This window comes from Melopsittacus undulatus, chromosome 6, assembly GCF_012275295.1.
Source record: "Melopsittacus undulatus isolate bMelUnd1 chromosome 6, bMelUnd1.mat.Z, whole genome shotgun sequence".
Classification (NCBI taxonomy): Eukaryota; Metazoa; Chordata; class Aves; order Psittaciformes; family Psittaculidae; genus Melopsittacus; species Melopsittacus undulatus.
In genome coordinates, this window is record NC_047532.1 from 6339853 (window position 1) to 6364743 (window position 24891).

General features: G+C 44.4%; 1 protein-coding gene across 1 annotated transcript; it reads left to right on the forward strand.

Moving 5' to 3' along the window:
- Positions 1–353: 353 nt before the first annotated feature.
- On the forward strand, positions 354–22857 carry LAS1L (LAS1 like ribosome biogenesis factor). The gene is made up of 13 exons (XM_034064212.1): positions 354–577; positions 1083–1208; positions 1351–1420; positions 2521–2602; positions 3482–3670; positions 5464–5510; positions 7125–7234; positions 8990–9075; positions 9918–10133; positions 10649–10784; positions 11372–11751; positions 13638–13779; positions 22449–22857. The coding sequence occupies exons 1-13, from the start codon at positions 357–359 to the stop codon at positions 22537–22539; spliced, it is 1896 nt and encodes a 631-aa protein (XP_033920103.1). The 5' UTR covers positions 354–356; the 3' UTR covers positions 22540–22857.
- Positions 22858–24891: the final 2034 nt, after the last annotated feature.

Below are 24891 nucleotides of genomic sequence, written 5' to 3' on the forward strand. Positions count from 1 at the left end.
CCTGAAGTCCTCTGGGTCCCCTTCACACTGCTGTCTTCACCCGCCCCACAACACATCCCACCGTCCCTCCGCTCTCTCCAGCTCCGCCAGGGGAGAGCCCTGCCTGTTTTTGGCCCAAAAGAGTATATCATGGAGGGGACCAGCCTGCTCCAAGCCCCGTGCAACCCGCTCCAGTGGAAGGTGTCCCTGCCCATGGCAGGGGATTAGAACTGGGTAAGCTTTAGGGTCCCGTCCATCCCAGCCCCTGACCCTATGGAACCCAGGCTGCACAGGGCAAGGCCCGGCCCCCTGCGGGCTCTCCCCGCCCCGGTCGCAGTGCGCAGGCGCGGGGCGGTGCTCAGGGGGAAGCTGGGTCTATGGCGGGCGGTGAGGGGGAGTCATGGCGCCGCAGGCGGCGAGGCTGGTCCCGATCCCGGTCCCGCACCCGGTCCCCGGCCCGCAAGCGGCTGAGGCCGCTGCGGACTGTGGTAGCGTGGAGGGGCAGGGCGGAGTGGGACCAGGTGATGGTGGGGCTGTACTGCGGGGACAGCCGGCTGCAGCAGGAGGCCTTGGACCGGGTCTCGGCCTGGAGGAGTCGGTACGGGCCGCGCACCGCGGGCACGGGGCCTCCGCCGGGCTGCGCCCGCCCTCTCCGCTTCGGGTTCATCGGGTGCTCCGGACCCGGCGCCTGCCGGTGCTTGGAGCGTGTGGCTCCTGCAGGAGCAGTGCGGGGAGCAGGAGCCATGGGTGCTCACAGCGGGTGTTCCGAGGCAGAGCTGCAGTGAGCAATGCAGGGCCCCCAAATCACCTCAGTCTGTTTGTGTTGCCCCTGCTGCATCCATAGACAAGACCAGTCTAAATACGGCGTCTTCTACTGTGAGAGTGCTTAGTGTATCCGTGAGCACTCATGTAACGTGTCTTAAGTGTAGGCATGTAATAGTTGCTCCAAATAAAAACCATCTGGAAAGAGCCTCTGCTGGCTTTTTGCATGTTGTTTCTCAGGGTGTTAGCACAGAGCACAAAGCATAGCCCCAAAATTACCCTTTCTTGCAGGGGGGATGTATTCTTGTGAGACTGCTCACCTGTGTTTCCTTTATATCTAGGTACGGTCCCAAAATGCCTCTTGCAGTGGATTGCACCGCTGAATTGATCCGTTGTAAGGTCCTGGACTCATCTGGCAGGTTGAAGTCACATGAGCTCATCCTCTCTTATGGGCTGGCTCTTGTAAGGTAGGGAGACCAGAGACCTGGGCAGACAGCATTACTCAGCAGCCTAATTTCACTTTGCATGTCCAGGACCATAGCATGTGGGGAATTTGTCTCGGGGGTTCCAAGTTTCTCTGCATTTATCATTTCTGTAACCTGCTTGCAGATTTGTCAACTTGATCACAGAAAGGAAACAGAAAATGGTCAGCATTCCTCTGAGGCAACTAGCAAAAGAGGTAAATATTTATTAAGAGTAACTTGATAACCTATGTTTATACACAGAGTTTATGCCTCTGGTGGAGGGAGTTGGGGGGCATCATTCTTTTGTAGACAAAATAAGGGATATGGGTGCCAGTTCTTTCCATCTGCAAAGTTTGGAAAGGGCTTGATGTAATTAGGTCAGGTTAGGAACAACAAGTTGATGAACGTCAAAGCATTTTGAGTCATGTGTGATCAAAAAGTCATTGATTTTCATGTAGGTAGTCCCACTTGACATATACACCGTGCATTTATGTATAAATTCTAGTCTTTGACAAGCAATGTTATACATAAAAAGCACTATACATAAAGCTATACATAAAAACACCTTTGCAGATGTTTTCATCTGTGCTTCGCTTGAGGTGAGCTTGGCCTCTTTGTGGAGAAGGGAAGGTTCGAGCTATAACTGTAGTAGCAGGACCAGCTTGAGTCCTATTATTGCCATCTGCACTGAGCATCACATCTGGGTCTGAACAGCAAGTTGTAAAAGTGAAGAGCTGACAGTATTTGAGACTCTCCTGTTTACGCAGCCTTGTCTAGGGCTCCTGTGTAAGAATTATATGGTGGTTTGGGGGTTTTTATCTGGGTTTTAAAGAAAAATTAAAGCACCTTTTTTAAGAAAGGTGCTGCTTTTCACCTTTTGAAACTGATCAGTTTGAAAAATAGAGGTCTTGCATAAAGTTAGTTGTCCTTGGGAAAGTGGTAAACTGCACAAGCTAGGGTGTGTATGATTTGTGTATTATATGTGATATGATTTGTGTCTTTGCTATGCAAACTGTCATCCAGTTTAAATTAATTAAACTGCTTCTCAATATCCCCTTAAATTATACATAGCAACTCTGTCTAAAAACACATCTGTTGTTGCAAGTAATGTTGAAGAACTTAATCTGTAAAATCCCAAGTTTGTGAGGGCTCTAGGCCAGAGGAGGCAATCCCAGCCCATTCTTGAAGGTTAGGGGACTGTGGTGCAGAAGTGGCCTGGATGAGGCCATTCCCACTCAGATTCCCTGCAGCCGTGTATTGTTGTGACATTGATGCAGTGGGAGCTGCGGGGTAACACCAGTGGCTGTTCTTCCAGGTGGATATCCCTATCTGGGTCGTGGATCTTCGTCACGAGCTGACCCATGGGAAGCTGCCACGTTTGGCTCTGTGCCGCAAGGGTGAGCACTGCTGGTGGGTGGCATCAGGAGGACTTGGCTTGAGAGGGGCTCAGGGCAGCAATGCCAATGCCCCAGGTCCTGAGGGGCTCATGCTTCCCTCCATTCTGAGACACTGCAGGGCAGGCAGTGGGCTCATCCTGGCAGGGAGGCTTGTAGTGTGAGACACTGGGAAGATTCCTGCAGCCCTGTGAAGGTAGCTGAGCTGTGTCCCATGGCTCCAGGCTGTGATGCAGCACAGGCAGTTGTCCACAGACTTTCTCCTTCCCCCAAAAAAAAGATACCAGAAACAGTAGTTGGTCCCTCTTGCTTCATAGCACAAGAAGTTGGTCTCAGGAAAAGAAGTAAATGTTTTTCCTGATGGTGTAGAGATACCTGAGGTTCTCTAAAAATCCCACTTAGGCAGAAATGCAGTAGGTGCTGCAAGACTGAAGGTGTGAGCAGCTCATGGCACTTGAAGCAATTCCCAGGAGCTTCAAGTTAATCACTGAGGAGCCAGTTAAGTAACTTTCAGCAGGGTCCTTGATTGAGTTGGGTGGTGAAATAGTGATGGGATAAAAGGCTTTTTCTTTCTGTTCTATCTGATGAGTGCATAGTGTGATCTCTGCACAAAAATGAATGTTCCTGTTATAGGCAGTACATTGGTCATGGTGATACTAAAGAATTATTATCACAGCACCACCACTGGGCTTAAATTTGGCCTAGTTTGAGCAAAGTGCAGCACTATAACAGTGTCCAGTCATTTTTGTTGCCAAAATGATGATGGGTGTTACTAGACCTGTGATACTGTTGTTTTTCTGGTTGGTTGGTTTGGTGGTTCCACTTTTTTTCACTATCAAAGAAAACCTCACTGAGAAGAGAATCTTTCCTGTTCTCCCTTAGGTTGTGATGTTGTACTGGACTGGCTGCGAAAGACCTACTGGAGCCGTCAGCTGGGCAGTAACTTGCATGAAGAAAGTGAGGATGAAGATGAGCAGGAAGAAGTGGAAGAAAATGCAGAGTTGGACAATGATGAATGGGAGGCTCAGGCCCCACAGCACGAGGCCTGTCAGAAACACAAGGAATTCCATGGTAGGCATTCCTAGAACAGTGGCAGATACAAGGATTAGGTATGCCCTATGCTACAAAAATTGGTTTAAAAGCATCATTTTCTAGCCCTGGCAGTGCATAAAGATGTACCTTCAGCTTACATGTTGGGATTCATTTCTGGACCTTGCTGGATTTTTGAGGTGACTAACTTTTGTTATTACCTCACTGAATTTGTAACATATCTTCAGTTGAATATGCAGTATCTTGATCAGTAGCAACAGTTACACTGGGATGGTTTAGGGCCAAGCATCGTAAAAATCAGTTGTAGTGCCTTGACAGCCACAGTTTTGGTACTGAGGCCACTACTGACAACGGTGGCTGTGGTACTTCTATAGCTCTCAAAACTCTGTAGATTCATAAGCTGAGCAAGAGCAGAATAAAGGCAGTGCAGCCAGTTTTAAAATATGGATGGAAATGTGGACAGAAAAATCTCTGGTTGCCAATAGTGTTAAAAACCAGCTCAGGTAACTTAACCTGGACGTAATCCAAGGTATGAAGTGTAAAGCAGTGGGAAAACCTTGAAAATCTTTTTCAGTGGCTGCTTTTCCATCACCTTAAGTCTTCAAACCTAAGAAAGGAGCTTTTCTCAAAGTGGATTTCTAGTTTGAATGACTGGTCTGCAAGCTTGAGCCATGCGAGGTATCAGACATTACCTCAGATAACAAAACATGACATGCTTATGGGAGTAACTTGCCCAACAGATTACAGCAGACCAATCCAAGGTCCAGGGAGTGTGCAGAAGTGCTGCAGTGACCCTTACTGCTCCCTGGAAGGTCACACTAGGGGACTATAATGATCTTTCTGGTTTTTGGATGTATGGATTTATTGCAAGTCCTTTCTAGCTTCCTTTGTAGCAGACTCGTACTAGATACAATAACTGTGATTCAGAAAATATCAGCTGATTTGTTGTGCACTTTGAGAACAATCCAAGCCCAGAGGCAGTACTGAACTTTGGAATGCAGCAGCACTTGCCACTTTTCTTGTCAGAGTGATGTCTGGGCTGCTGTCTTACTTCATTTTGGATGAGATCCAAGCATGTGCTATTCTATTCTCTCGCTGGCTACCCTAATGAAAAGGAACACCCCACTGCAGTTGCCAAAAGAGAGCAGCGTAATGATACAATATATTCTCTGTTTTATTCCAGAGTAATAGAATGGCAGTGGTGTATCAGTCCTACAGTTCAAATGCATCTAGCTGATACAGGGTGGTGGGCATTCTGAGAGCAGGTGACAATGACACCTGAATGGTGAAGTATTTTGAAAGATGGTGCTATTTCAGGTACAGTAAAAGTGGTCCTCAGGTGGAGAAAGGACATTTCATGTAGGTGGTAAATTTAACTTTATAAAGTCCAATAAAGGTGTGGTTGTTTTGTGAATAGCCACAGTGCTGTTGCAATAGGTTTAAAATGCAAGTGTACAGAATACACGTATACATCAGAACATGAACTGCTTATGGGGATAATTTCTTCCTAAAATGATCTATTTAGGGATTTTTTTTTTGGAGCTCTTTGAACTTACTCAACTTGTCTCTCTTTGGCCACTGTTAGTGATAAAATGCTGGACTCCTGGTTCAACCCCACTTGATAAAATTTATGTTGCTGGAAAGGTCTGAAAGCTGTAGGAGTATTTAGAGTGTTGTCTGAATCAGAATTTATGACTTCATTTGACTGATTTCATCCTTGAGTGTGCATTCAGAACTGAGCAGCTTGCTCAGATACAGAATTCCCTCATTGATCCATTCTCTGTTTTAAACTATGTATTTGTGTTTATTTCTAGAAAAAGTCAGAGATGTGCTGCTATCCTACAAGAATGAGCAGCTTCGGGTAAGTACAGTCACATCATCAGCACTGTAGGCTCTTCTTGTTTCCCACTTGGGGCTACAAGTCTCTTCATTCTTGCTCAGCCTGAAGAACTGATCTTCTTGGCCAGGCCTCATATGAAATACCTGAGTGCAGCACAACTAAGTCACTGTGCCAGAAGTTTGTTTCATATAACTGCAGGGATCCCTTTTTTCTCCTTGCTGCGTCTTCCCCTGGTCAGAATCTGTCCAGGAGCATCAGTGATGCAGAAGTGATATTTGTATCAGTGCTGAGAGGTGGCAGTACACCAGTGACCACAGTGCTACCGACACCTGCCAGGTTGTGTACTCACACCTAAAGGTAGTGCTGCTGTCCAGTGCATGGCCCATAGGGGAGTCATAACTGCTGCATGTATGGAGGGAGGATTGGTTAATTCCTTGTTCTCTCCTAGCATTATCATACATGGCTTGCTAAAGTAAAGCATTGCTGCAGAGAACAAGTAGTTTGAGCTATGATGGTTTCTAATGCAAACACTTTGTTCATGTTTATAAAAGACATATAGTTGTTGGAAGTGCCAGATTTTGTCCAGGTAGTACTCAGGTTGTTTCTGTTCATCTCAGTGTCTATGGAAATGAAGGCCTGTCATTCAGAAGTTAATTAGCCTGTGTTTTCCATCATCCATCATGTATTTTTGCAGTGGCCCAGTGGCTGATTGTATTGGTAGGATAGAGGTTCTTTAGTTGCTTTAGGTCATGTGTTAATACTTGGTTTGTTATCCAAAGTATCTTTTGCATGCAGTTGTAGCTTTGCATGTATAGGTTGAAAGAATAAATCATAGCCCTGAAAACGACACCTTGCTTTTCTAGTCTCATTTTACATTACATTCCTGCCTGGCAGGAGAAAATAGTTTCTTCTTTTCTCTCAGTAGCTATTGTCTTCCAGAAAGAATCTGCTGGATAGTTGTTTGTGACATTACATGCTTCATGCCAATATTTCACAGAAGAAGGTGATGGTAGAACTGCCAGTTGGGTAGCTTGTGAGCTTAAGTAGAAGAATGTAGTAGAAGCGTGTCTCACCTTGCTGGATAGATTCAGATCAGGTATATATCAAACCAAGAAACCACTAACTTTCAGGGGATTACTAACCTCCAATATTCTTCCATTCTTGGTACAACCTGGTTGTTTGTTCTGTGTATTGCTCCTACTCATCAGATGCTGTCAGTTGATGACAGGTTGCTTGGAAGGCTGTGTTGACTTGAAATTTTCATTTACTGTATGCATAATATGAGTGATGAAACCTCGTCCTGGGTAGGCAATCTCATCCCCACCCCACATGGGGAGTTAATGATTCAAAATGAGTCTGTCCTGGTTTGTGCTGAAGTCAGGGAGAGCAAGGTTTAGAACCAGAATGAGGATGCCAGGACTGTGACTCTTTGATGCTGCTGCCTTTTTGTTCAGGACTTCCAAGTACAACATGGCTCATATTAGTTTTTAATATACCACTAGGAAGGGGAACTTCTTTTTCGAAGTGCTGTTGGTGAAGTACATAAGATGTGCATCTTGTCTTCGTAGCAATGCCTTTCTGTTTGTCACTGGAGCATATTTTCTGTTAATACTTGTATTTTTTTCCTTCCCTCAGGTTATGCAGACTGCACAATCTGTTTCAAAGAATCGAGAGCAGTGGTCCGATACCTCTTCAGAAGTGGACTGGATTCTGGCTCAGATCAAAGACCTGATGCAAGAGAACAGGTACGTCTGATAAGGAGCTGAGGTGAAACGTATAGTGCAGAGCTGGGCCTGTAGACCTTCAGATTTCTTCAAAATTGTAGGGTGATACTGGGCCTCTTCTCTGCTTTCTATCCTTCTATTCCTACAAGGGCCTCTATGACCCAGTGTGCTGAGACATTATTATTACTATATAAATTTACATGAAGATCCTCTCCCACTCCAAGAAATGTAATAAGTTTAACTCTGCAGAGGGGAGAGAATCCCATGTTACAGATATGAGCTATAACTCCTGGTGTTTTGAATATAAATATGTACATACCATACAAGCTGCTGATTAGTTTAAGAGGTTATCAGATGTTGTGCCAGAAGAAAACCCTGAGGAAGAGACTTGCACCTTAGTGGCATTACCCATTAGTTGCTGAGCATGGAGTAATGAGCAAGAAGGCATAAAGACTCTGTAATGAGAAACATATCTTACTAAACATGGGACTTCTACATTACTTAAACTATATGTTGCTAGATGGTTGGAAGGTACTGGTGGAAGCAAGCCATTGCATCTACCTCTGATTCTGGTACTCACTCCCTAGGCATCCTCTGTTAACCACTCAGAACATAAATGGACCAAGTGCTGCTGGTTTTATGTATAAATAGGTATTTGCACCTCACATCAGCTATGTGGTAGAAGGAGTTGGGGCAGCTTTGTTTTTGAAACCCTTGGAACAGATGGCATATTTGAGAATACAGACATTTGGAATACCCATCCAGTTCCCAGGGCTCTGCAATGCTTGTTCTTTACTGCTAGCACAAAACCATGTTAATGTTTTTCCCTCTAAGTAATCTCAAGTGTCTATCTTAAGCACATCAGACTACATGTATTTCATGAGTGATTCTTAAAAGAACTCATTAGGCTGAATTCACTATCTCAACAGTGCCAAAACTATTAGAATGGACAGCAAGTGAGTGGGATGGGTTGTTGATTAAACCTTTGTTACTGTGCTGGCTTTGACACTGTACTGGCTGGAGGGCAGGTGTGTGGGGAAGGGAATGTGCCCTTAAGCACAGGCGTTAAAGAAGAGAGGAAGCTGGTTTCTATGACTAGAAGACTGTATTTTTTTGCCTTATGAGATTTGTTTCTGTTGGCTGTTTCATGGTTTCCTGAGTGACTCCTAATGATCATGTGACTTCATGAAAATAGCTGCTCTGATGTGCAGGGAAATCCCCCACTTGAGCAGCCAGGGATGGGGAACTGTGTCACAACTCACAGCTTGCAAAACTCCCAGAGAACCAAACCCTTCAGTAGTGATGCTACTGCAGAGAGATTTTTGCAGTTGCATTTAACTCCCTTGCGTAGTCATTGTTCAGAGGCACTTCGGGCAAGAATGGTCTTATTTATAGATCTCTGTGTGTGTGTGATTTCCAGTAAGTGCTGGTTCCACAATTCCAGACTGCAGATCCAAGTCATGCTTAGATGTTTAGGTTTGGAGCTGACCCCTGCTGGAGAAGACAAGTTTTCTCATCCATTCCATACCAAGATGTGCCATGTTTGGCATGGGTACTACCATTCCAAATCCAGTGAGTCTGGTACCAAAAGCAGTTGTTTCTGTGGAATTTATTCAGTGTTTGAAAATGGCCACCTTGATTTTCATTCTGAGAAGTATTTTAGTGCTGGATCTTTGCACAGAAAGAGAAGCTCTCAGACTTGTTTCAGAACTGGTGCAAGTGGTGTTTTGATATGTAAAGAAGTAAATGGCATTAATAAGACTCTGATTGCTCTAGAGAGACAGTGGCTGAAGCTCTTCTCAGAGATGGCTTTCTCATCCCAAAGATGGACTGTCTGAAGATGCTAAATATCAAGTATGAAGGTTAGTGTCTTGGCACCACAAGTGAAAGGTGAATAGTTGGCATTATGCCCAAGTATGTTCTTTTGTTTTCCTCATTATATTGAAATCTGCAGTTCTCTGCTTATTTTTCATATATCTGAGTCCTTAAGAATCCTTTGAACTGTTCTTCAGACCCCGCTATGGTCATGCCATAAATCTCTTGCCATGGAAGAATGAATGCTGCTGGGCCACAGCATCTTTTGAAGCTTTCATCTCTGCCCTTATCTGCAGTAGTTACTGATTTCCTGAATTCTCATGAGGTTTTGTACATTGAAGTTTTGAAGCAAATCTGATTTTTCTCCTTTTTTGCCCACATGTGAAGTTCATGGGTTTTCTGCAAGAGAATTAGATGCCTAGAAATGAAAATGAATAATGTGTCTATTGGTCTGGCACCTTGTATAAATACCATCCAAAGAACTTTCCAAGGAAGATCCTCTAATTGCTGTGACTGTGTTACAGTTGTAAAAACATAGGAACCTTTTGATTCCATGTTTCTTTGTTCAGTGTGCCTTCTCTTTGCATATCATTAGACAGAATAGTTCTTTGCTATGTGTGAAGTTACCTGTTTTGCTAATCCTTTCCCAGTTTCAGATTGATTTTCCTGTGCCTTACCATGTGATTAGATCAGGCTTTGTAGTTTTTGCTTTCACTGAGCTGTTGTGTTATCAGCTTGGTGCTTATTTTACTTCCCTGGCATAAGAAAAGGATAGCTTCAGGATCAGTGAGGATCCCAGGAAGTACCCTGGACCCCATGATCTCAGAACAAGCTACTTTAGTTTGGAACAAGTGTTACACCTGTGGTTTATTTTTGCTTCTTATTGCAGCAAATAAGGAGTTATGGCAGTTCAGAATTCCTCAGACATTTTACTGCTTTTGGCAGCCTTTGCTGACAGGCCTCCTTTCCCGAAGTTTTACACAGATCCTACTAGAGAAAATGTTTATGGAGCTGAAGGAATGTTCGGACTCTTCAGAACTCCGGCCTCAGTTCTTAATCAGTTGGATATCTGAGATGCTGACTGGCATTGCTAAAGTAAATGCTGGTGAGTATGTCTGGAATGTTTGTGTATATGTAAGAGTCTCTACTATTGTGAAAGCTGGGAGAGTGGTGTGACCTTTAGCTGGGACATGTAATAACCCAGTTATTACAGTTTCTTATGTGAATGTGGAGCTGTTTTTCTTGCATTCCTTACACTTTTCAACCAGCAGCTTATGTGTGTCGTGTACTTCTGAGCCAAGAATTGGAATTGTTAGTGGCAGCTTTGATGCAACCTTCTCAAGACAGGAAGAGCCAATCTCTCCCATGAAAGATCAGGCCCTGAAGTGTTGATTTTTCCAGATACTGCTACAATACTTCACAAACACATCTTATGGCTTTCTTGTCTGTGCGTTGGTAAAACACTTGTAACAACCTTGATGTATTTGGTCAGTACATCTTGGAGTTGGATTGGAATGCCAACTTGTTTGAGGATGAGTGTTTCGGTAGCAATGCCAAGGGTGAAGGACATATTTCTAACGAGTTTTGAGCACCTTGTTGTTTTCTTTATCTTTTTTGAAGGGAAGAAAAGACAGCACTGTAACAAACAGGTGGCAGTGAAGGAGCTCTTCCTTCAGAAAGTTCCTTTGCAGTGGATAAGACTGACTGACAGTTGCTTGGAAGCTCCCTGCTGGGCAACCCCACACCTTCTTCAGCTGTAAGTTTGACCCTGTGACAGCAAACATCTGCTCTGTAACATCTTTGTCCAGCTCCCTTGAGACATGCTGAATTACAGCTGTGTTCCCTTCCCTCCTTTTGCATCTAGTAGAAATTGTGGTAGGTGCATATGAAGCCCTGTTTTTTTGCTGCTCATCTCCTCATTGATTCTACAAAGAGAAGAAGGAGGAGGATTTATTTAGAAGGACTGCACTTTCAAAATGGAAGTGGAGATTATTTGGGGGGATATTGACAGAGGCAACCTGGTCAGAAGAAAATTACTTGGTAGCAGGGATGTGACTGCATATGCAGGTGATAGGAACTTAGCACAGGTGGTAACTATTCCATATGAAACCAGCAAAGCAGGAATTCAATTAGAAGTATCCCAAGTCCTTAATTTTAATCGCAAAGAATGAGTATTCTAGCATCTACCCACCAAGGAATAGTCAGCTTTTGCCTGTTAAAGGAGATGGATCAAATAAGCTGTCCTGGAGAACACTCACACTTAAAAGCCTGCTGAGCTTGATAGATCTTCATCTGGAATCTTCTTTTCTTTTAAAGCTTTTACATTGCCCTTTTTCTTTCTAGGATCTTCACAATCATGAGACCTCGCTTGCCACGTTCTTCAAGGAAGAACCTTCTCTACCTCGCTTCCATTTACACAGAAGGAGGTGGGCCCTTGTCCAGCCCAGGCCTCTCTTCAGACAGCAGTGAACAGCCAATTTACACTATAGAGAGCTTACAGTGGAAGACCAGGCAAGAAAATCAGGTTAAAAATCCAGGTCAGACTGCAGAGAAACAAGATGATGTGCTGGAGAGAGACAACAGTGTAGAGGAGGTGGAGGAGGAGGAAGAAGAGATGGTAACTGAAACAAATCCTTTGGAAGGACTTGCTCATTCTGGTAACATGGCAGCTATTGCTGAGAAAAGGGCAGCACTGCAAGGGTCTGCTTGGCAGATCACTGCAGGTAAGAAATGACTTTGTAAGACTTAGTCTCTGTCGCTGGCAGGTGTTAATCACAATGCAAAAGCAGCTCAGCCCTCTGGGCCTGGCCAGAATTGAAGCGTGCTTCAAAATCATCAGAATGCCAGACCACTGAAACCTGTGGTTTATGGGCAGGAGTCAGCTCTTGTGAAATACTGGGAATGCTGTTTCCAGGAGCAGGTTGTCGCTGCCTCATTGCATTCTTTATCAGGCTTTTCCAGACTGTTAGAAATGCCAGTGTATCCAATTGATGGAGCAGTGTATGTGCAGCTGTGAATGGCAAAAACATCTGGATGATTCTTGGTATTCTGTTGTCAGACTTGGAGGGGTGTTTGAAAGCACAGTTTGGCTGTGCTGGAAAGCACCAGTTATATGTTCGTAAGTTCCATGCTGCAGGAAAACTGCAGTTCCAACATGGTGGCAAGCAAAAGAAGGGAACAAGGGACTTTTTGGAAGGAATAACCAGTATATCCAGTGTTTTGTTAGCACTATTTTGGTAGCTGTACATTCTCTTTGGGGTGAAGGGTAGTAGTTTTGGATGCGTGATTTATGGAGGGATTTGAAAACAGGAAGTGAAAGTTGGTGGAGAGGAGTTGGAGGCAATGTGGTATTTAAAGGAAGAAGAAAAACAGCCATTAGAAGTCAATGAACTCTTATACCCTGCTCGCTGCTGTGAGCAGCTTTATAGAGATGGACTTTGGAGAACAGAAGGGAGATTGTCCTCTGCTTCAGTGACTTTGGTTCAGATGAAGCAAAGCTTTCACTGAAGGAACATGCATTGTATCCTGAACCACCCGGGTTTGGGGAAGATTCTGGTTTTGTAGTTGGTTGTGGGTCAACTTAATTTCTGTTTCAATAACATTTGTGTGGCTAAACAGATCCTTAAACAACTTGGAACTGCAGCCAGTAGGTATGTACAAACCCATGCCAACGTGTGGTAGATGAGCTACGTTGTTCCCCAAAGAGAGGACTTAGCCAGTTAAATATATATATATATATATATATATATATATAATGGTAATTTGCCTTACAGCTGCATTGGATGCTACCTAATTCTGTTTCTGCCCTTTTAAAGTGTAAAATTATAATACTTAGAACACCACCTAAGATAGTGCCTTCTGTTAAATTCTGTTCTATTAAATGCCCAAGAATGGTATAACAGGAAAAATGGATAAATCTGCTGGTTCTTTAGGGCAATGCTGAGGTTTTTGAGCAGATACCAGGTACACAAAACAAATGAGTTTCAGGTAAAAAGAAGGAACTGGGCAAATTGTACATATTTAGTAGGGATCTCAAATACCCTGTAATTATTGCTGGCTCTCTGGAGTGGAGTGTTCTCACTTGCTAAGGCTTCTGTGTGCTGCTCTTTGCTGAGCTGCTGGTAAGCATTAAGTACTAAGAGTTCTGATATCAAGAAAGCACATAGGCTTAAGAGATGCTATTGTCACAATAGTGACACAAAATCATCTCTATCTTTTATGTAGTTCATTGTGAAATAAGAATTCAATTAAATGGGGGGTTTCCCTGTTGAAATTTTGGCACCACAATATAAAGGAATGGACTCCCTGATGTTTATCTGTTGTGGTGGGTGGCTTCCCACTGTGCACTTGCAGGCCCCCATAGGAAGACATATTTAACAAACGTGAAGTTATGGAAACAGCAATAGGTGCTTGTAAAAACAAATAGCAGAATTCCCAAGTTCCTCTCATGTTCATATGAACTAGAGTTTTTGCTGGATACCTGAGATTGTTCCTTTTTGCTGAGTGGCCAGGGTGCATGAGACAGCATCTGTGGACTTAGGGGGACCTTGTCCTTTGAAAGTCACCCTGGGGAGCTCAGACTTCCTGTTCATGTTCTGTTTTCATCCAGATGAAGTTCGATGGCAAGACTTTCCTCTTGGGAAACTCCCAGGTCAGACAGATGACCCTGATGGTCTCATGTTGGAGAATTATTCCATGATGTCCCTGCTTGACCAGCCAGTGAGAGATGAGTGGAAGTCTCCCAATACAAAGTGAGTAATAGTGTGGGCAGGACTTTGCCCCTGAACCATGAAATACATTTGTCTCTGTCTTGTATTATATAACATGAAAAAGTAGGGATGAGATTTCTGTTTTACTTCTGTTTGACCAAATAGTTAGACCCAAATATCTGCTATTATCCCTAGTATCTACTTACTGCACTGCTCATGGGCTTTTCAAGAAATGTGTGTGTTTGGAAGGCCCTATGCAGTGCTGGTTTAACAGCATAACAGTCTGCTCTTGAGGCTGTGCTGACAGCTGTCAGTGTTGTCTGATGCTAGTCTGACAGTAAGATACAGTCTGCTGATCCCTTAGAAGTACTAGTGTGGAAGTGCAGGATTTTTAAAGCAAGCTACTGAGCTGGTGCAGAGTGTGCCTGGTGATAGACTGGAAGAATAACTTTAATGGGAAGAACTGCTGCCTTACAATTAAAGCCATCAGGGCTAGAAGCCTTGGAAGTCATTTAGCTTCTCCCAGTGTCAGTTTTCCCACACTAGCTAATCTTGTGTAGGAAGGAGGAATCATTATAAAATGCACAGAGGTTTGCTGAAGCACTCTGAGGTGCATTAAGAGGAAAGCCTAAAGGTGAGGAGAGAAGATAGCCACAGAAAGTGATTGACTGCAGATTGCTTTTGTGAAACCTGAGGGAGGAATTGGTTGTACATAACTGGGGTGGTAAATATCTGAAAGTTTCACATTAGTGAATGCAAACACATCTCATAGAATAGTTAGGGCTGGAAAGGACCTCAAGATCATCCAGTTCCAACCCCCCTGCCATGGGCAGGGACACCTCACACTAAACCATATCACCCAAGGCTTCATCCAACCTGGTCTTGAACACTGCCAGGGATGGAGCATTCACAACCTCCCTGGGCATATATGCTTCAAATGGGGACTATAATGTGCATCCTGAGTAAGGTCTGTGTCACTGCAGTCCCAGTTATTCAGCCTGGGATGAAAAGCATGAGATAAAGTCTCTTCTCACCGTCCCCCATCACAACAGGAAACTCTTCCTGCTTGTTTGTACTGCATACTGCATTGACAGTATGCTTGCATTGTTGATGGGCACGGTCAGACAGAAGGTACTGTTACCTGGATTGCTGTGACAACTTGCCAGTATCAGAGGAAGTTCCTTCATGAAGCCCTCACAGTCATTCTTTGAAGCTGAAAGAATATACACAACAGTTACCTCTCTGCATTTGTCTCCTTCATCTTTTTATGTCACCAAGCCTGAGAACTGCTGTTTGCAGTTGCTGCTGTTCTCATTCCTTTCAGGGAATGTGTTTTTTGTTTTGCCCTCCTTGGGTCTTCTGCACTATCTGAAAGTTAAGTGCAATCAGAAATGTGCTTTCCATGATATCCTTTGAGGAATCCATCTTATAATCTTAGCATCTTCACTCCTATTCTCTATAAAATAAACCATTGCAGGGGTTATGAGAAACTGCTGCTTAGCAGCTTGGAAGTTACTAGCACAGCCTCAGCAGGCTTGAAAACTGTTTCTGTTCACTGGGGCTCTGATCCTCAGCCACACTATGTTGGCATTGCCCAGTGACCTTTTCAGAGCTGCAGGTAGTAATTTCAGCTGCAGATCTTGCCTCAGTGAAGAAACACAGATTGTCATGGAAATAACAGTAGCAGTCTATAAAGCTTTAGTTGGGTCACCTCTGCTGCTAAATGAAGCTTGTCCAGTTAAACCATCCCACTGAAGACATTTTAATAGGGTTATTTCACCCTTTGAAGTCAAAGAAACTCAAATGGTGTAAGCTGTCAAATGAGTATCATCACATACACAACAGGATGGGCTTATGTGTATTTTAATCCAAGGAATACTTCAGGGTATAAATGAATGGCAGTTGTTTTCTTAAACACTCAGTAGGGTGACTTATTAGTGATTCTTTCCCTGTAGTTGATGGGCCAAATCTAGTAGCTTCCAGAAAATGTGAGTAACAGGGACAGTCATGCAGCCTGGGGTGCTGCACTGGGAAGAGCTCCAGTGCACACTCATATTTTCACATATTCAGAGTTGTCTTCAGATTCCAGTTTCAAACCAAGGTTTCCATTCTTCTCCATCCTCTTGGGCATCCTACCCAGGACCAGTCTGCTCTTTGGTTGGTTCAGGCCTGCTGAGAGGGTGTTGTTTGTGCTTGATTCATCCAATCAGAATGTAAAATGAGCATCTCAGAGATGGCTGGGTAATCAGGAGACTCCTTTACTGCTGCTCCTTCTGATGGTACAAACATTTAATGAAGTCCTTGGTTCCAACACTTTGACAAGAGGCAGGACCAAACCTGGTCTCTTAATATCAAGAAGGTAAATGAGTTGCCCTTTTTGTGTTATCCTGAATGATGTTAACCACTGGTAGGATCTATGCTTTGAGTGCTGCAGGAATTCCCTCTCAGACTGTGAAGAGAGCAGCTCACCGTTCATCCTCTGATAGTTGATTGTCCCCAAAAGAAGAAGAGAACCATCCTAGATGCAAACCCCCCTTTTGATACAGCTGAAAAGCCCATTGCTGTCAGCCAGCCGTGAATCATGGTTCTTGCAACATGTTCCATGTTGGGAATAAGGCAGATCCTGGAATTTACATATCTCCTTCTGATCTGCAGAGCCCTGGCACGCTCACTGCAGTCACAAGAGACAGAATATTTGATCTCAGAGACTTCAAACAGAAAGCTGTTTGACTTGATGTTCAGGTGGGTGAGATCACTGATAAGGAGCTGCAGCAGAGCTCTAATTGTGTGCAGCAATCAGCACCCCTGGCTTCTGGCCAGGCTCTGACAGGAGCTGGTGGGAGTTCTCTTCATCTGATCCTCCTTGGCTCAGTTCATTCTTTCTGAGCACGATAGCTGGAATCATCCTTACGGGGGCTGTAATGAGTGCATGTGGAGTAGTGTGATTCACTGCTCGGGCTTGTTTGTAAGCTGCTCCTTGAAACCAGCTGTAGCGTGTGCCCTTTCTGACTTGTGTTGTAGGCTTCAGGTGTTCTGAAATCCCAGTGTGTTCCTTGAAGTGGTTTCTAGACGAGCAGGAGTTAAAAATCATCTCATGACTCCAGGTTCGGCTCTACAAGCAAAGGAATTCCTCTCCATAGAAACTGTATAACCTAGCACTGATGTAGATGTTAAAGGAGATAGAAGTTGGCCATACTAAAATCTGCTGTCAGCACTATTACTCAATGAATTTGTTAATAAGAAATCCACTAAAATGCCTAATAAATTAGGTATTTTGTAAATCTGCTATCGACATCAAGATCTTTGCTAGTGTCAGCAGAGAAGTCACTGCCAGTATTTAAGTGTGATTACTTTCAGCTTGACTTTGGAAACATCTGTTAGATAAAACTTAGAGTAGAATTAAGAACAGAAAATTGTGTTGAATTATCCTGGAATGTAAATCTTCTTATGTGCATTGCTGCTCCATTCCAAGTAATGGGCTACCATAGAATAGCCCAGGCTGGAAAGGATGTCGGAAGGTCATCTGGTCCAACCTTCCATGGAAAAGGGAGCCTAGGTGGGACTATACAAACTATCCCTGCCAGATTGCATTTGTTTGATGGGCTCAGCTCAACAGAGGAGGGATAGTGCAAAAGACCCCCAGAAGAGGGGATAAAAGCCACCAGGCTTTCTTGTTTCTGGATTCCTGAGGAATGAGAGTATTTACTGAGGGCACATAGCAAGCAGACACTGTTGCTGTGGTGCTGCCCAGTTTTTGCACCTGATGTGCTTACCTGTGTTTTATCCTTGCTGCCTTTATTCCACACATTGTGGTTGCAGCAGCAGTTTGGGATCGTTGGTAACCTGTGTGTATTTCTATTGCCTCTAATCCTCCGGTTGCAGGTGGCTGGGGGACGATCCGGTTGTTCCTCTGTTGTCTCCCAGCCACAGCTTCTTTGTCTCCTTTTCCCTCCCTATAGCAGTGGTGGTTCTGCTGCAGCTTCCAGCCTCTGTGGGGTGAGAGTGAGGAGGTGGCTGTTTGTTTTGCTGAGTACAAGTGCCAGCAGTGGCAATATGCTTCTGTACGCTCACAGGGAAGGTGAAGAATTGAGATTTATCACCATGACAACGTTCTCCTCTATCCCAGATTCCTCAGAAGTCTGTGCCATCAGTATACTGCTGGCTGCTCCTGCTGCTGGCAGAGCACCTTGCAGTTCCTATTGCTTTTCATTAGTCAGGTAATTAACTGTGTTCTCATCGCTTTTCCTTTGGTTTTGACTGCTTTCATCTCATTCCCACTGTGTTTTTTTTCCTACTACAAGTTGTGCTTGCTTACCTGTTGCAAGAAAGGCTCAGCTGTGGATTCTGGCAGCCGACCTGAAGATGTTTTCTAGATAGTGTTTCCAATATGTTTTGCTTATGTTCCAACATGAGAAGGTCCTGCGTGTTCCATCGTAGTTCCTAAACAACTGGAAAGCAGAACCATGAAGCAGCAACTATTGGGTGCACTGGTCCTGCTGCTCCTTCAGTGTTTTATTCCTTTGTCCTCCTTATCAAACGCTGGCACCTGCAGTTGTGTTTGTGATACGTACTTGTTGCAGTGAGTTGTGCAAAGCAGTTCAAATCTCAGCAGTTTTACAGCACTGGCAAGCAGTAATTGAGTGTTCCAGTTAAATGGTGACTTGGTAAAGCTTCCAGTCTGTCCCTGACTCAATATCCCCTCTTGTGACTTCAGAATCAATAGGATCTGAGTCTTTGGACTTAGAGGGCATAAAGGTTAATAGGGAAGAGTTTTGGGAGGCAAAACATGTTAGTATTTTGCAAATCCATTAAAGTGGACAAGATTTCTGGTGTTCCAAAACTTGCTTTCCTTATGCTTCAAGCTCAAAGCATCAGTGACATTAACATGGAAGCTGGAAGTGTGGTTCTGGGAGGTAGGATGTCTGTGAAGGTACTTTGAGATCCTTGCCTGAATAGTCAGCAAAGCCACGCACTTCAAGGGTCTCAAGCAAATAAACCAAGCACAAAACAAACGCCCACATGTCAACAAGTGCATCTGAACACAAGGCTGACCTTTAGCTCAGCAAGTTTGTGATTCACGAGCTGCTGGCAGGTGGGAGGGTAATTGGGAACACTGTTCTGTGCTTGTGTGCTTGCTCACGCATCTGCTTTTGAACATAGCTGGGGACAGGCAACTGAGACCTTTGATCTCAGCTAGTGCAGATGCTTTTACCTGCTAGAACTGATGTGCAGCTGAATCTGGGCTGTAACAGTGTGATGCACACTCTGGGAGATCTCCTGGGCTTATCCTCCCTTCTCCCTGAATGTTAGCAGTCAGGAAATATGCATGGCAAACATGTCAGGGGTGTTTTTCTCCCCTCCATGCTGTAAAAGGCATTGGAAAGTCAGATTTTTGCTTAGTCATAAACTGTTCTTTGGAATGCACTGTTCAAGGGTTTTCTAATGGTGAACCGTATCTTATTCATCCATCAAGTAATGTTCTCTAGGTTTTACTTTCTAGGAGTTGTTTAGGATTCCATTGCTTGCAACAAATCAGAAATAAGCAATCCTTGCTTCTGTACATCTGAAAAGCAGCAGCAAGTCAGAACAGACATGGCTATGGGAAACAGAGCCTGGCTGTCCAGAGAAGAAGAGCAAAGAAGTTGCTATAGGATAAAAACCCCTGTCTGTCAGCCAGCTGAAGGTTTTCCAGGAAGGCTCCAGGCTTAGGTGGAGTATATACATTTTAAGGAATTTCTGCTCTGCACCATACTTGTGTAACTGTTACAGGAATGACATGGGTTATCTTCAGGAGTGCACTCTGTGCTATAGCACTTGTCTACATGCTTGACTCTGGTCCCTATCTTGACTTGGAGAATAAGCTGCTGGTAACCAGAACAGAAGTGTTTGGCATCAACAGCTCCTCTGTTCCTGGAAGAGACAAAACCTACTTTGCATGATAAATTCTTGCTCAGATATGCCAAAACACTCCTCTTGATATCTGCAAATGAATAGCTTGGAAGGACCTGTTTTCTCCAGTTTCTTTGGTGCTTTTCTTTATAGGTAACAGTTATTTGGTGCTTGCAGGGACATGAAAAAAGACGTGGTGACATTAAGGAATTAATGACAGAGTGGGTGGTGTAGATTGATTGTTTGCAGTTTTATGGTTAGGGGGAAGCTGCCATTTCATTTTATAGTGCACAATTGTAGAGTGCCCTGGAGAGAATGAGACCTTTTCTGCAATGCCTGTCCTGGGGGCAAGGATTGAATTTCTGTGGTGATGCTTTGCAGAGAGGCTTATACTGATGCTGCTGTGGAGCCAGCGTCAGTGACAACAATTACACAACCTAGTTAGAAACCTTGCTTTGAAAACAGGAGGGGAAGCCAGAGCCACCAGTAAATGTCTCAGTTAAGGCTGAGGGTATCGTTCACTTCCTACCTTCATAAACCATGGAGACAAAAGAAGGGGGAAGGTGATGTACACGATGCTGCTGACTTCCTGAAGAAATAGTGTGAGAGCTGATTTCTGCTGCAGTGCAGTGCCTCATGCTTATGTTACAGAAGCCAAGTCCCCACTAACTGCTGCATTGCAGACCTGCACGGAGTGTGTTGCCTGTTCTGTGTAGCACAGAATTACTTGTACTTCTTGAACTCCTACTGCAGAGAAAACCAAAGCAATTCACAAAGCAGGTGCATGAGGAATCGTTTTGCTAACCCCAAAGTGCAGCCATTTGTTGGGTGGAAAAATGGTAGCAGCTAAAACAAGCATAGCATAAGGGAGCTGGAAAAGTAGCATCCTGGGAGCTGGAAATAGTGAAGGTCACAGGGATTTCTGCTCACTGTGAGCTGGGGTGTTTTCACATTGTCTTGACAATAGCTCAAACCTCATCGATTGCTGCATGTCTTCATATGTTAATATGGAACAACTACAGCACATATTCCGTGTTGAAATTGCCATCAAGGTCTGTAGTGAATTGCTTTTAGGAATCTGCCAATTGTCTTGAAATTTGCTTTAATCGGAATTTGCTGCTGGCATCTTTGACACAGCCTCATTTGAAATAATCCCAGTGACAAGATTTGTAAGTTACAAGACTTTGTTGTCCAGGAGGTGCCTCAAAAGAAGCTGAGGCTTTGCTTCAGTCGTTGAATCATAGAATCATAGACTAGTTCGGGTTGGAAAGGACCTTAAGATCATCCAGTTCCAACCCCCTGCCATGGACAGGAACACTTCTCACTAAGCCATGTCACCCAAGGCTCCATACGAGTCCTCCTGTTCATGCCTTGTTGGCTTCCGTGCTGCATGTATTTGTGGCACAAATGTACTGCTTTCAGGGGTTTTGGCTTTGTTTTAACATAAGTTCCAGTGATGCTTGGGATACTTTGGGAAAGCTTTCAGTTCCTTCCTCCCTGGTCCAAAAGATGCTGTTTAGTGTTCTTTAGTGTATGCTTTGTGTGTTGTCAGTTTGCTGTGCCGGCCTCTGATGCTTTGAATAGCAGTTGCCATCCTCAAGCAGAGGTTTGGGTTCTGTGATAAACCCCAAAATGTGCTTTCTCTTTCCTCCCAGTGTCAGTTTTACCTGCCAACAGGAGCAGATTTGGCAGGTAATGACCACTTGGCATTACCTGAGGGTGGAGCTGCTGCCATGCACTTGCTTACAGGATTGCATCCACCTGACATTACAGATTTGGTTGTCCTAAGGATGAGATGCAGAAGCAGATAGGTGAGAGGGATGGCTAACACGTACTGAAGGGTGAAGACAGTGAGTAGGCAGGGAATGGATTCTAACCCTGGAGGATGGTAAGGTTGTACCTGACAGTGCATGAGCTCTCCTTAGGCATAAGGAATAGAGAAAGTGGAAAAACATGCACAAGGCAACCAGGTTTTCCCTTTTTCTCCTTCACCAGGTTTCAAGTGGCTCCTTTAAAGATTTGGTTTATTGATAAAGTTTAGTTTTCGCCTTCAGCATTCTCATAAAGTGAATCAGAATGATAAAGCAAACCCTTCCCTGACCTGAATTCCTTTGCACTTTGGAGAGGGATAAGTTTATCTGTGTTCTCCAGCTGTCCTTTGAGCCTTGTGTTTGACAGTGCCTGATGCCTGGGAACACTGTAAAACCTCACTGTTCCTCTGTGCTGCGGTGGGGGATCTCCTGGGGCTCAGCCCTAACTGGGTCACTTCTGCAGTGAAAAGGGATTTTACGCCTGTCTGAGTGAGATGCCTTCCAGAATTAGACATTACACAGCGTGCTCTGGTGTCACCAACCAACTTCCTTTCCAGTCTGCAAGAGCAGTGGTTTCTGTCATTTCTCTGTAAAGCCACAGGAATGGCAAGTTGCCTCTTGCAGCATGTGCTGGCATTGGGATGCTTGTGATAGACCCCTTATATGCACCACTCACTGCATTAGCACTTGGTTAGCTCGTGTGCCAGCTGCAGAGGACAGGTGAAGGGTCGGATGCAAGCTGCTGTGTGGTTACTGCTGAAGTCGTGTCTCCCTCACCATTGCAGTAGCTGGTATAACCTTTGCTTTGGCACCTTGGGGCTGTTGCCTCTCTTCACCAAACCAACTAAAAACTAAGGCTGTTCCAGCAGGCAAATGTTCAGAGCTAAAACAACTGATGTTTCGGTTTGGAAATGAAAGTTGGTAATAGGTTTCGAGTGCCATCAAACACTGGTGATGTGAGCTTATAAATCAGCTCAGTGCTCATGTGCTTTATTTCTGTTCCTCTCGCAGCTCTGCAGAACTGAATGTTCCTGTGCCAGGAGGATTGTTGTGGACCCAGAGTGACTTCCATAAAATCAAAAGTGGCCTTCAGCTCTTCTGAGACAGCAGCATGCTCTGTGGCTTCCAGGATTGCACAAGACAAGGGGCATGGGAGGACTGGTAATGGTGATGGGGAAACAGCCATTCCAAGATGGGTGTTTTTGGTGAAGATTTACTGATATTTACTGTGTAAAATCAGTGTCTTCTGAAGAAGGTGTTTTAAGTTCCATGTGTGGTAACCATTGTGTTGCTTAACCACTGTCCTGAACCGTTAGCTCTAGTTGATGTTTGCCAGACACAGTCACAGTTCTTCAGAATCCCTCAGTGCTCCCTAATGTTTTTCATGGTTAATAAATGCAGTCACCTGAAGGCAAAAGTTCCTGCTGGATCCTGGTTTTCCTTTTCCACTGAGGTATTCTGCAGTGGCCTCATCAGCCACACTATTGAGGCATTCCTAGTGCAGTGATGCTGATGCCATCCTGTATGGGTTTGCATGGTTTTGCCAGGGCAAGATTGTGCTCCAGCTTTCATCTAGGCAGGATGTCCCATGAAGCTGCAGGGGTCAGGTCTAGCTGTGGTGTGGTTGGATGCACAGGAATGCTGCTGTATGTTTGAGTATTGTGTTTTCCTCACCCTTTTTTCCCAGTGACAGTCTCGAGGCCTCTCCTGCCTCTTTCTGCTTGATGTTATTTCTGGTCACGATTTTGTTGAGGTTGGTACCTAATCCTGCAGTCTTTGCTGAGAGCTGCTGTGAGCACTGCAGGGATGGGCTCAAGTGCTGCGTTGGGAAGTTGGTCAGAAAGAGGACTTCCAACTGGCTTTTCTTTACCTGTATTAAAGGGCTTGGAAACCTGGAGGCATCTGTAACTACCTGTCCAAAAACCTGGAGTTTTAAGCAAGTGTTTATTGCAGGAGTCCTCAGTAGGAATTTGTTGGAGCTGGAGGGTGCCAGAGCCTTTCTCTGAGCCAGTCTAATAGGCTGCAGTATTTACAGGCTAAATAGGAACATGTCAGTGCAAGCTGTGATGGGGATTCCTCTTGGTTCCTTAGAGCAGTTACTGACATTGTGTGATGCTCTGCAGAAAGAAACACGCAGAGGGGGACACAGCTTCAGCAGGACACTGGGTAGGGTTGAAATTCAAGTTTAGAGCAGCAGCTTCACGGATACTTGAGGCTGGTTCTCAAGGCATAGTTACATGTCTGTAATGGATTATTTCTCTGTTCTAACTTTGTGTCATCCTGTTCTACTGCAGTTGCTCTTTGCCAGACAGCCAAGAGTTGTGCAAAGTGAAAGGTACCTGGTACATTTCCTTGGCTAAAAACAAGCAGTGCTGATGCTAAAGAAACCAAACTTAGTCTCAGGAGTGACTTTTCATGTAAGCCCTCTCCCTTTCTTGTATTTTGGGAGATTTCTCCTTTTGCCCAGCAGTTCCTCAGGCTTATTTAGGACATTTGGAATGAAGAGGATTTCTTCTTACTCTATTTGGCAAGTATAATTTCATACCCTAAGTTATCCTGTTTGGTACTCTGAGGTCTGTCAGTGCAAACACAACCGCTCACACAGGAAAGGGTGATGCTGGCAAACACTGTGCTATGGAGCATTTTTCCCTCTTGGTAGAAGTTTACTTGGTAACATTTGTTTTCAACACAAATACTTTCTTTGCTCAAAGTGCATTTGGAGCAGTGATAGGAAAGGCAATATTGGTGTATTCCCAAATTACTTCATTTTTCCTTTGCACTGGGCAGCACTTCTGGAGGCTGCTTTCTCCCTGTAAATCCGTCTCTCCAGGCGGATTTTTACTGTCTGGAAAAAGTATCTCCAAAGGGAAGAAGAGATTGGAGATAGAAGCTGGGGCTATGTGGAATAAATCACACAAGCAGGAATTGCTGAGGAAGTCAGGGTCTGGGTCTGCTGCTTTTGTGGCCTGTGAACCCCGCTTTTGGACTTTTCTGAGTGTCTATTCAATGGAAGCAATTGGAAGTAGTGGATCCTTCTGGGCATTTGTTCCTGGCTGTTCCGAGTGCTCACTGTTCTGTTTTCTCATTCCCAAAGGCAGCTGCTCTGACAAGGACTTCAGCTCTACCCATGGGTTACGGTGTTGGGGGGAAAACTGGAACAGTAGGAATATCCTATAGAATCTAGTCTGTATTTCTGTTCAGGATGGTGAACTTGAGGATGTGAATTTGAGCACAAAGGGCCCGAGATTAGGAAAAAAGCACCTTTGTGATATGGGTTTCTTATTGGCTCTGTTTGGGTTTGTGCTGTCTCTGAACCTGGTTCCTGGCCATTGTGAGAGCAAACATGGTAAGGGTGAGAAGTTCAGGCAAATCCAGATGGAGATGAACTTTGTGTGTCATTTTCCTTCTGTTAGGTTTACTTCCTTCCCACCCCCACCCAACAACTTAAAGCACC